The 12,723-nt window shown below is 40.3% G+C and overlaps 1 protein-coding gene across 1 annotated transcript in view; it reads right to left on the reverse strand.

Moving 5' to 3' along the window:
- Window positions 1-827: 827 nt before the first annotated feature.
- The window catches only part of plxnb2b (plexin b2b), a 113,201-nt gene continuing 101,305 nt past the window's right edge, over window positions 828-12,723 (reverse strand). The window contains exons 27-37 of the mRNA XM_026364932.1: window positions 12,401-12,547; window positions 11,156-11,312; window positions 10,138-10,238; window positions 8,462-8,546; window positions 7,915-8,066; window positions 7,467-7,624; window positions 5,896-6,043; window positions 5,636-5,700; window positions 5,418-5,493; window positions 4,310-4,384; window positions 828-3,819 (exon numbers count right to left, since the gene is read on the reverse strand). Of these exons, the coding sequence (XP_026220717.1) occupies window positions 3,715-3,819; window positions 4,310-4,384; window positions 5,418-5,493; window positions 5,636-5,700; window positions 5,896-6,043; window positions 7,467-7,624; window positions 7,915-8,066; window positions 8,462-8,546; window positions 10,138-10,238; window positions 11,156-11,312; window positions 12,401-12,547 (1,269 nt within the window). The 3' untranslated portion in view covers window positions 828-3,714. The remainder of the gene's footprint in view (window positions 3,820-4,309; window positions 4,385-5,417; window positions 5,494-5,635; window positions 5,701-5,895; window positions 6,044-7,466; window positions 7,625-7,914; window positions 8,067-8,461; window positions 8,547-10,137; window positions 10,239-11,155; window positions 11,313-12,400; window positions 12,548-12,723) is intronic.

Here is a 12,723-nt window from a genome sequence, read left to right on the forward strand (position 1 = left end):
ACAATTCCTTTGATTTTCCACCGGGCTAGTGCACAAGATGCAGTGCTTGTGATAATCAAGTGTAATCACTCATGCTTTGGCTGCAGCCCTTGAAGTTGCTCTATCTGTTGCCTGCATCAATGATCTGTTCACTTAGACCGCCTGCACGGGCCCCTGGACTGTCTTTGATATCCCCACCCCTGCATTGGGGTTGTTAAGCAGTCAGATGAAGTAATTTTGCCTTTCATCTTTCTTTTTTCCAATTTCATTCTTAGCTGTCATTACTTAATTAATGTTTTCGCAGCAATTTTTCAACCTTCACTGCCAGTGACAGAGATGCTGCTCGGCTATTTACATTATCAGCTCATTTCACGAAGCCAGATATTGGCTTTTAGTTTGTATTCTGAGCCATGTGACAGGAACCTGATGTGGCATTTGGGGAAAAGCATCAGCCATCATAGGGTATGCTGCATAAAAAGATAGATGCTATCAAAAAATCATTTGAGGTCATAACATGCAAGAATATTTGATAAGAATAAAGTTCAAGCACTTGGCCTTCTCTTTCATAAAGTGATTGCTTGGTTTGCATAAGAGATTATTTTCATAAATCCCCCCCATTACTCTTGCATGTGTATATGCCCCTTAGAGAATCTAAGGTCCTGTAATGAGCTGCAGAAAAACCAAACACTTAAGCGCAAAGATTCAGTTCACTTCAACAAAGACTTGGCTACCTGTGGTAAGTGTTACTCCATCACCCAAGGTGATTGTAACTCATGCAATATGCATGGGAGGTGAGTGTTCAATTGAAGCAAATCAATATTCTAAAAGTGAAAGAAACACAGGAGATATGAAGGGCGTATATGTCTCTGAGTTTATTCATGGAGGAGTGTATGATGAAACCTGTGGGTAACTAACTGCTCCGTCCACACACAACCTTTGTAAAATTAAGTTCATCCAGTACAACCAGATCAGGTACAAGATCGAGAATCTTCTGAGCTGCCTTGGATGGAGGAAAACATCGGCTTCCATTATTGGTCTTGTACAGAAAATGGAGTGTCCCAGTTTCTTTTATCAATACAGCACATTCACAAGTTTCAAAATGGAAAAAAGTCTCGACAACTGCACAAACAGTTTTTTTTTTCTCTTTTGTTTTTTGTCCCAGGACTCAATGCATAGGATTATACAGTTAGAATACAGTATTTCAACATGTTTTACAAAGATTTAAATGGTATAGGAAACAAGAAATAAAAATAACTGCACAGCAGTAAGAAAGGTCATTTGCCGAGTATAGATAGTCATTTATCGTACACATTGTGGAATAGCTTAGAAACACATGGCAAAAAAAATTAACACCACTGGAACAATTTTGCGCTATATTCAATCTACATGAGGATGCCTTTTGACTTCAGACTAATTTCAGAATGCCAAACATTTTCAAGGGAAACCCAAATCACATTGGCCACTGCTTTACGTTTATTTGTTTTGGCTTTTTGCCTTAGCCACCAAAGTGCTACTAAGCACACACCACAGACACCCAAATGAAATGCACACATCAAAATTGCAACCATAACAGAAATCATACTGAAATGTCTTCAGCCTATTGGCACGCAAATGGCTGCAGCAGGGTATCTTGCATTTTAGACAGCACACATAATATCACAAGTCCAAATACATTGCTTTGTCTATAGCACTATCATCATCATAATCACCTAGGTTACAAATAGAATAATTTAGAAACAATATACTGTATATGTATCATCCTATTCAATAAGGCACATTTTTGGTTAAAGAAAGGCTCTGAAAGAAGCTTCTTGCATCAACTCTGTCAGCAGTAAACAACAGCGGAGACGAGGATGGAGTCTGCAGTCGGCACGCAATTAAGATCAAAAGCCTCCCCTGCTGATTCCATTATACAGAGTGCCACTCTGCACTGCGCTGAGTGGGCAGTGCCAAGTGCTGTTGGTCGGGATGCCAGGGTGCCATGCTGAGAAAGCAGGCAGGCAGGCAGGCTTGAGGTCTGTGCAAACCTCTCTCTATCCAAGGCAGGAATCATTAACATTCTGGGGTCTCTGGAGCTCATTATGCTCTGTCAACTACACACATCCATGATCAGATACAGGGAGTACAATTAAATCATCTGTCAACAGCAAAACCTACAATTTAGAGGGGCGCTTAATGGCCCAAGAAATATCAAACCCTCATTTCTATCCTGTCAACACCTCGGCTCTGACAATGACATATCAATATTTCAATTACTATAACAATTATATATGTGATTGAACCTGACCTCCTCAACATCATAGAACACTAAAACCACTGTAATTTAGTTGAAAACATAGCATTTAAGTACCAACTGCGTCTCTGGCAGATTATTAACATTATATGCAATAGGCTATTTCATAACTTTAGAGGCAGAACGCTTGATGGTTATTTCAAACATTAAAAGGGTAATACTAAAATAATGGCAATGAAAATCAATGGACACTTAATGCATAAATAAATTTGGAAAATGCTCTAACATATTGCTGAATTGCTACTGTATGTGAATACATTTCATAAGCAAATGAGACTACTAAATGTGGCTCATGGTGTTCTGGCATTATTGCAGGGCTAATATGAGTGACACAGCTCCATGGTAGAATAAAGTTGCTTCTTGCTGACACTTACAAAAAAGAGAAAGTCCATTCATCATAAAGAAAAAATATCTGAAAACAGTCATTAACTGAAAGGTGTTAAACAATTTCTGAAATGTCCTTCTGTGCTTTAGTTGAAGTGGAATGTATCATGGCACTGTACAATAAAGGGAGACAGACTGTGCTATTATCGATTTCTACAAGCACAAGTGGCACTCCAGCTTGAAGCAGATTTGAGGGAATGTAACTTAAATATTTCTGAAATTACTGGTGACCTGTCAGTCATCTGAGCCTGTTCATCGCTAGAATAACCAGTGTCCTTATGAGGACCCTTTGGTCTCTTGTCAAAAAGCTCGATGAGAGTGTAGGCTCCAGTGTGTCACTGGATATGTGGAATTAAAATGACAGAAAGCAGGCGTCACATCGCCCTCACGCCTGACATTAGGCATCCTGTGTGTGCACACACATACGCTCCCACACATTCACACTCTTACAAGCCACACAAATGCACACTCAAGTTTAGCAACGCACACTCTTGTTCACGTGTTGAACTTCACACAGACATCTACGCACACACAGGCTAATAAAAACACTAACCACAATGTGATCCATTTAAAAAGATAAGATTTTTCCTTATAAAGCTTTCCGCATAAAGACTGCACGATAAAAAAAATATATAATACAATTCTTAAAACCTTTTCTACACAGAAAGAAATTGAACATCTGATTATCTCCCGTGCCAGTGCTCCACAGAGGGGCTTAATTCTCAAGACAGCGGTCTTCCACGCTACATTGTGGGAGGCAATATTCAGTGAAGCATGAGTGAGCGCGCAGACCTTTAAGGTTTGGCAAGTGAGCTTTAAGGCGTACCTATGACAGTGTAACCCATGATTTTCTTTCTCTTTGTGCTCTATCTGCATTTCATTAGTCCTTGTTACTCTGCAGCACAGAAAATTGTCCCAGGGCCACAAGTCCCTTCTCACCTTTTCTTATTTCCATGTGTAATTCTCTGAAAATAAAAAAAATAGAACTAAGCCCCTGTAGTCACTTGGCAGTATCCTATCATTCCCCTCCCTCTTCCTCCCTCCTTCCACTCGGTGTGTTAGAGATCAGTCACTTTGTTTTCCAGGGCGGCTGCTATCTGCTGGAGCCGCAGGGTCAGCTGTTTACTCTGGGCAGCTGGGTCCTCGTCTAGGGATGCAATGATCTGAAACAGGGAATGAAGGTGAGAAGGACAGAAATGGAGGAGAATTAGGTAAAAGAGGAAAGTGGGAAAAGTGAGATGGTGGGGTACAGGGATGAGTACAGGACAAAGAGGAGGAAAAAGGGAGGAGAATGGGAGTGGAGGATGGCGTTATTTGACATGAACAGTCATATAAGCTGTTATTGTTTGTGAGCCCCACTTAGGGGAGACTGACAGCCCCATTTGTTTATCCAACTTGTTCATTAGGTTTTGTTTATCCCCTTTTCGTGACCTCAAGTGGCAATGCACAATGGACGTTTAAAAATCAATTCCCAGAGCAATTTTCCAATTCACATCCCACAGAAATGCTTTCAATTAAAATTTCATACAATCACACTTCTGGCATATCAAGAGTGAAGTGAGAAAAAAATGAAAAGCAATAATATAGTGGGCAGTAGTGCATTCAGTGGAATGGCCTCCTTTGGGTGTGATAGGAAAGAAAAGGGCCTCTTACCCCATCATAGTATTTGCTGGCGTACTGGTAAAGCTGATGCAGAGCCACTTGTGTGTTCAGTCTATCTGTGTGAGACTGGAGAACATAAAAGACAATTTAAAGGTTAACTAGGAAATGTAGCTAAACCATGAAAGAGCTAAGACTTTAATGAGCAATCAGCTTTTTTGTTTCCACGTTAGAAAAACAACTCTGCTTACAACAGGAAAAAAAAATCTCAGCTCTGAAAACAAACCATTAGGTATTAAAGTCATAATCTGTAAAAATGTAATGAGATGGTTGTCGTTTTTCCAGCAATAATCATTTCATGTATTTATAGTTAGTATGCACAGGTATATATAACGTTTTTTCATGTTTGTGGTGAATGTGGCATTGTTGCATTGAATTCAAACTGTCTTCCTATGAGCAACGAATCTGCAGAATCATGTGCAATATGTAATCCAGTGTCATAGTTTTATTTTATCTCACTGATATCGGTCTCATTGTTAACTGTTTACTTTCTTAAATTCATGTCACAGTTGTATTTAAAGAACACTCAAAACTTGGTAACTACATTACCCACAATGCAACTCATCACTTAAGTATTTAGGTTTAAGTGTAGGGTGCTTTATGCTGGTAGCGGTTAAGGTAGCCTTGGTCTACTACGATCAAGCATGAGATGAAAAAGGGGCCTCAGAAATCTGTTAAACCACAATTGTCGCATTTTGTTACCACGTTTCCATCACAGCCAAGTGTAAATTATTTTTTGCAATATTTCAAGTTTTTAAGATAAAAACAACTCAATGGAAACACTTTGACAGGCGACAGCATGCACAACACCACTTATTCAGCAAGGTAACCAACTCCTGTTACCTGCTGTCTGAAAAACTACTCACACCATGTGTACGCTGGATAGATATTATTGTTGAATGTGAATTTGTTTTGCTGCCCTGTCAACAGATAAACCAGTTCATCTTCTGTCTTACTGCTGGCTAAGTTGCTCTGCTAGTATTTGTTGTAGTAGAGTACTTTTGTGAAACTCACACCTTAGTTGCTAGATGGAAATCTTCAGGATTGAAACTTGAACATTAAGGTGAAATAAACAACAAAGACAATAACAGCTGTTTCTCACCCGTGACACTTCTGCCAGATGAGTGTTCATGTCTTGGTCACTGACAGGCACCATTTTCCTGACGCCCTTGTAGTAACTACACACACACACACAAACACAGACAGTGGTCAAGAGATGGTCATCACCACATTATCTGACAAATGTTTTACAAGAAGCATTTTCAACAGAGACGATAACAACAGAGTGAAAGGAAATTGTAAAGTGCTGTCAAGACTTACTCGTCCACCATCTTCTTATAGGTGGAGATTTCCTTTGCATAGAGTAGTTTGTTACTTGGGGAGTCCTAGAGATAACAGACAAAACAATGGTGCTTTAGACTGATTGATCTTTGACCTTTCTGTTCTCACTACCTTCTACTTCTCATGCGCTCCACTTTATTCTCATCTTCTTCATCTTTTCTCCCCTCTTCCCTCTTGCTCTTATACCTCACTCCTTGCCCCCTCTCCACTACCTCCTCTTCTCTCCCGCTTCCACTCACCCGGCTGAGTTTGTGCTCGCTCTTCGTGCAAGCATCCATGAAGGTCTGGGCGATGACAGAGAGCGAGGCATCGACCATTTCAGACACGTGGACATCGAAGATGAAGTGGGGATTCTTGAGGATGTTTACCCAGAACCGCAGAGGAAGGCTGCATGGGGAAAAAAGGGCAAGAAAACGTTTTTTCGTCATGGTTATTATTGCTTCACAATGTGGGAAAATCTCATCTATTGAGTCAGGGAGGCATTTCACGTGCAAGAGCACTTGCCTGAGGTGCAATTGAGTACAGCACAAGATAATAACAGGGATGGAGAAAAGCCTTTCTTGTAGGTGCCAGTTTATTCAGAACAATACCCTCCGCTGTCACTTTATATTACTATTTCATATGACACTGACCTCTGTGAGAATTATTGCTGTTCAATGAAAATGAAATGAAAATGAAAAAACAGCAGAAGACTTTTTTCTTAATAACAAAAGGGACCTAGCTGAGCAACCATCAGTGATGCTTGTCTTCTCCAACAAATAGTGATTAGAATTGCTAAGGTAACAGCAAAACTTTGACCTTTCAAACTCCCGTGTAGCCTAACAACCTAAAGCACCGACTACACCATGTAATGCTCGACTACTCTTGCTAATTTCCCTTCTGAACAGGAAAACACAAGCTCCTTATGCTTCTTTCCAACCTCATGTCAGCGCTTGATTTCAAAAGAATATCCCAAAATACGGTAGTTTCCAAAAAAACTCTCCTCCCTCACTGGTGCGAATGCCCCGCCATCTGAGAAATGAAATGAACACCGTGTAAAATTCATACTGGTTTGGTAATATCTCAGGGGAAGGCTGCGGTGAGAATACAATAGAAGCATAAAAATAGCAATGTTGCTATAATCACAGAATTAAATTAGCTTGGGACATAATTACCATGTTTGTTTGTTGTTATGCCTCATACACACATTCATATTTAATACATAGCCCTCAGTTGATTTGATAAACAGAACGGGTGGATGCAGACTGTGGTGTGGAGTGTAGTAAGTAATTAAATTGCTCATCTCCTGTCCTTGTGTGGGTGCTCTCTTGCCAGCCTTACGTCAATCACTTGCATCTACATGCAACACGTCGTCTTGTATGCTTGAGCCTTAGCCGACGTGACACTAATTTATGCACTTAAATGTCACATGGGAGCAGGGGGATTGCAAATGCAAACTAAGTGAGCTGAAATTGTCTATTTGTATGCAGCTCTTTCTTGGGTAAGTAAGTTTTTATTTCTTGGAGACTTACTGTATCTCAGGGGGTGGGATTTGTGGTGCTGGTCACAGTCAGACAGTAAACGCTTGTGTGTATTTTCTCAGTTACAATCAGTGGTGGAAAGTATCCAGGTACATTGAAGTACTGTAGATAGTTAGGTGCTTGCAGCCTACTTGACTAATTTAATAATAATATAGATTTTAAATATTTGTGGTATGTTTACACCATGTTATTGGTATATTTATTAATACTCTTTTACCACTGATTATTGCACATACAAATTAAACTTTGAGACTGACCATGTACTGTTGGCAAGCGTGCAGTACTTTTACCTATTAGTCTTCCAGATATGGATGGTCTCCTCATCCACATTGTGTTTCAGCGCCTGCTCATCCAGGAAGTCAAAGAAATATTTGACAGCCGGTGGCACCACTGCCACAGAGCAAAGCACACCTCGGAAGAAGTCATCCACAAACTGCTGCAGTGTTCCCTGAAAGGAGCCACAAATAATGTGAGACAGGGCAGAGATAGAGAGCAGAGACAAAAATATCAAAACCCTGAGACATAGCCATTTGCAGTCAATGCGAGGGGAAGATATTCAGGCTTTTTGGGAAGTATTTTACCATTTTCTGACCTATTCAAACCTAAACGCCATGAATTAAGTTAGCCTTTCAACTGAAAACCTTTCCTGGAAGAGCAGAAATTGCCATTTGCTTGAATCAGAAAATTAGGTAACTACTTAACAATTGTCTGATTGAATAAACGATTCTGTCTTTGTACCTTGACAGAAAGGAGACGCGTTAGATAGATTTCTGTAATGGCTTTGGTCATCGACTTGTCCTTTATGCTTCCTCGTTTAGATTTGATCTCATCCAGTTCATCTGTCGGCCTCACCAAGTGAAACACCTTGTCATCTTCCAACAGAGCATTTCCTATCAGGGAGAAACAACACTTTAAAATTTCTTGCAATAATTCCAGTGCTTATTCATTCATACACTGCCTTACAGAACATTTTCAGATGATGAAAATTGGGAGGTTGTTTGTCATCTGAATTTGAATTCAGAGAGAATATCCAAGCTGAAATGCTAAACAATCAACTATTCTGAAATGCACATAAAAAGGCTGAAGATAAAAGTGCATATTATTTCTGCATATTCTCAAAGTGTGCTAAAACAACATGTATTAGCATGTTAAATGAGAGCAGGGATGTTGACAAAGGCCCTGGGGAAAAGAAACAAAGGCAAGTATTATATTGTCAAATACACATATGATCTGTGGGAGTTTCAACTAACGTAGCAGTGTATGTGGCACAAAGAGACAGACTTACGTTCTTCATGGTTTTCCTGGTTCTGGTCATAGTTCTGCTGAGTGTGGACCACTCTGGACAAGACTAACGTGGCATTATCACGAACCTGGAATGCACATAACAGAAAGCAGGTTTGCAATTGATTTGCACTCACCTCGCACACCTTGAATTTAAGAGGTACTGTGACTGAGGTCAGCAGTCTTTTTTAGTGCTACCAGAACTAATTTATGATCAATGCAACTGAGTGGACAGCAGCCGTGAGTCTCTATTTGGGTATTTACAGGCCATTTTCTTTTAATTCAACTCATTAGTGACCCCACAATACTGTGATTAGCACTATTCTGACACAACAGGCGAATCTAAGGGCAACAACTGCAAGACATCAGTGTGAAGAATGAATTGAAGAGGAGTGCCTTTGAAAGGATTTAAGTGGCCAAAAAGCAGGACAAGTAGGGGATATTTGTGAGTGACCTTTACTTTTCCAGGATCAATACTGTGCCAAGAAGATTTAATGGTGTTCTGTCGCCACTGAGCTACGATAGCAAAACCAAGGCAGTGACGGTGAGAAATTTAATGTTTTTGTTAAACTGATGAAGGCTAACAATGACAGAAAATATACGGTACTTTGTTGTGTATTTGATTTGTGGATCTAAAGATGTTTGTGTAACTTTTAAATCTTGCTCACATTCCAAAGGTTGCAGGTGCTGCGAGTAGCACTTTCAGCAGAAAACTTTGCTTTTACATTCTTGTAGCTGTTCAATAGTTAACAGCTTCCAAGCAAAATAAAGTACAGACAGAGGAAATATACACAATAAATCATTCCTCACAGTCTAAGATTTTTATTTAAAATAATGTGCGACTTGCTTGATGGACTAGAAATAAAGAGGTGCATAAAAGGCTTTGAAGGACCACTTCACCAATTACCAATACTGTCCTTGAGTGCATGTCGCACAATGGCATCCTTATATACTGTTCACGATAAATGTATCACAACCTTTGTGTCTTACAACAGGATTTTCAGTCACAAATGGCAGTAAGAAATAATAGCAGATAACAATAGTTTCGTAGTTGTATCAAAGTTTGTGTTTTTTTTATTCTTCCAATCGTAATTGTCTTAGTTTTAAGGTCTAGTTTGGTGGATGTTTTCTGAAAAACAACTATGGCTGTGTCACTCCCTCGCTCACTCATTCACTACTCAATACAACAATCACTAAATAGTTTACTCTATAGTGACAAGAAAATTGAGATTTTGGACACAAATCATTGTCATTTTATCGCCTCTCAGAGGTGTAGGGTCACACACGACTGTAATTTCCTCCATAAAAAAGCACGTTTAGTGCCAGTGTAGTGCCAGACTCGTGCAACATTTATTCACATCTCCACACTGATTAGGGATAAATATAAATGAAAAGGTTTATGAAAATAAAACTACGAGAAAATCAATTAAAAAAAGAAATCATATGGTGTGCGCTGGTATATTCAAGTCAGAAAATCTGCGGCAGACATAGATTACATACACACCACTGTGACACAAGATAGAAAGCTCAGCCTCTTACTGAAATGGCATGAAAATAGTCAACATCCACATGCCAACATGCAGCTTTTTACTTCACCACCGCCTCCTCACATCCCTTGCTATTTCCAGTCTTCATTTTTTAATATGTTGCATCACGGCAACAAATATTGTCAGTACTCACGTTGTAGTGTGCCAGAGTGTTGACGCGTTTCCATCTGCCCTCTTTCTGGGATGTCAAATCCAGATCTGACAAGATCTGCCCTGTTGAGCCTGGACGCCACTCTGTGGCGAAGGTAGGAGGAGAAAGTCAGTCAAACGTAAATTTATATCTGCTAGGTGGAGGTGTGTGTTGCAATATTTGGCAACTTGTCACCACAATACAAGGTATATTTTATTTAATTCAATACCAATTGCATTTATTTCATCATGGGCCACTGTTGCCCTGAGGTTATCCTGTAATAATGTGGTCTTAAATAAATCCATCTCGCTGTCTGGCCAGCTCTCACTCCAGGGATTTAGTGACGCACTTGAGTTAATTAGAGGTGAAGAAATACTAGATGTGAATAATTTAAATCTAATTCTAAACTGTGATTTTTCACCCCAACATTGTCAATTTAGGAAACTCTAACACCACAGCAGACCTGAGCTTAACGCCATCTGCAACATGTGATTCCTTTACAAGAACAGTCCCACCAAACATAAGGAGGTTATGTTTCTGATTCACCATGAAAGAAGACGGATCTCTGCTTATCTAAAATGTATAAAGGAATGAGATCTACACCATGCGTGGGAATAAAAATTGCTTTGATGTCGGAAAATGTCTATAGAGCTTTAGCCTTTCAAGTCCGTCCCAAAGGTTTCTGAATAGAGTAATGAGAAAAACTTTGGTTAGGGATGAAGGTTTTCTTCATGTTGATGACAGTGAATAACTCCACAACATCAGCGAAGCATTTTTTTTCCCAACCACAAACATATCGTCAAAATGGATCTATTAAATTAGTTAAAACGAAATAAATCATCAATTATTTATTTTCTGGAAATTGCATTCTGATTTAATTATGGATGTATTTCAGTCGGGACTGAAATAGCTTCTACATTCTGACAAGCTTGCCACTCCCTCTAACGATTACATGATTCGTCATTATTAGATATTTTCTGCTTTTACTCTTCCTCCACTTCGGTGGCCCTCATTTACTCACCCAGTGTTACACTGTCGACCTTGGGCCTCAGGGAGTATGGCAGGTTCCTGTACACCTGCTCTATGATCTTCTCCTTCACCTGCGAGATGGTGTCACAGTTCAGCACCTTGACAGGCGTCACATCTGGACCCTCGCCATGCACCAGCACTTGCAAGGTCTGGAAAACACAAACACACATTATGGTGCTAGCATGCACACCTAAGTACACACATGACAAATATGCAGAAATATTCCAACATGGTCAGAGCACCCACCCACAAATGCACACCAACACACACCAAGTCCCTGTCTGGATGTTGCTGCCATGGCAACTGAGCTTTTCTGAGCACACGCATATACACTGTAGTGACACCTGACAGGACTCCTGTCACCTTGGCCAGCTAATGACCAAGGCTCTGTGGGAGCAAACTCTGACCCACCTCACCTCCCACAGTCAGTCAGTCTGTCAGAAATAACTGACCACTAGACAGATTCAAACAGAGGGGCAAGAAATCCAATTGCTGAGGCAACCTCATAAACCCATGTGGATTTTAAAGTGGATGGGACAAGCACAGTGTGAATTAAAGCCAGTAGAAAACAGTGTCTCTGCTCTTGCTCATTGCATTTTTTTTCCTCCTCCTGTAATTCAATCACAGAATGCGATCCATCACGGCAGGAGATGTGTAACTCAGGCTAATTTGATAATTGCCCTTGACAATGCCATTACCCATGGGTCTTTTTATTTGCACTGACTTTAACAGAAAACAGCTGTGTTCATATTAGCTTCCATTATTGAAACACGATACTAAAGAGGGACTCCCGAAAACTGCCCTAATGGATCCAGAGCAGGTGCAGGTTGGAAGGTCAAGGATCGCTTGCGGAGGTGGCCTGTACTCTGTACTTGTACTAACATATAGTACTTTCACCTAAGCCATGGATTTTACTGCTGTATTGAAAAGTGTTGTGTATCTTGTTTGTGAGCTGAGAATACTGACACTGAAAATGGATGTCACACAAAAGTGGGCAGACGCCTGTGTTTTTTTTTTTTTGTGGTTGCCATGGCAACCGTTGTGTGTGTTTCTGTGTGTGTCCTGTTTGTCTATTTGTGCATGTCTGTGTTGCTCACCAGGCACAAAATACCATGCAATCTCAAAGCGGTGTGTGCAGCTTTTCTGACTGTGGAGTTTGTATGCTTGATTGTGTGTGTGTTCGTGTGTGTGTGTTCGTGTGTGTGTGTGTTTGTGTGTGTGTGTCTGTCCATCTCACCAGGACAGAGTACTCTACATCGTCGCCCAACAGGCCTGTGTCGTTGAGAGTGTACTTGGCTTTCTTCAATCTGGCGTCCACGGGCCCCTTCTCAATCTGGTGCTTGATGGCGCGGAACAGTTTGTACAAGGGTTCGCCTGCAGAGTCCTGATACACACACAAACACACAGACACACAGTTGTCACAGATGTTGTCAAGCTAATTGTGGTGATTAGCAGTTTAGAAGACAGATAAATGAACATTATCGATACAGAAATATACTAATGAAACAAATATAGAAGTCCATAAACAGAGCCCATGTTTTATAGCTGTTACACGTCATC

Source organism: Anabas testudineus, chromosome 6 (assembly GCF_900324465.2).
Source record: "Anabas testudineus chromosome 6, fAnaTes1.2, whole genome shotgun sequence".
NCBI lineage: Eukaryota > Metazoa > Chordata > Actinopteri > Anabantiformes > Anabantidae > Anabas > Anabas testudineus.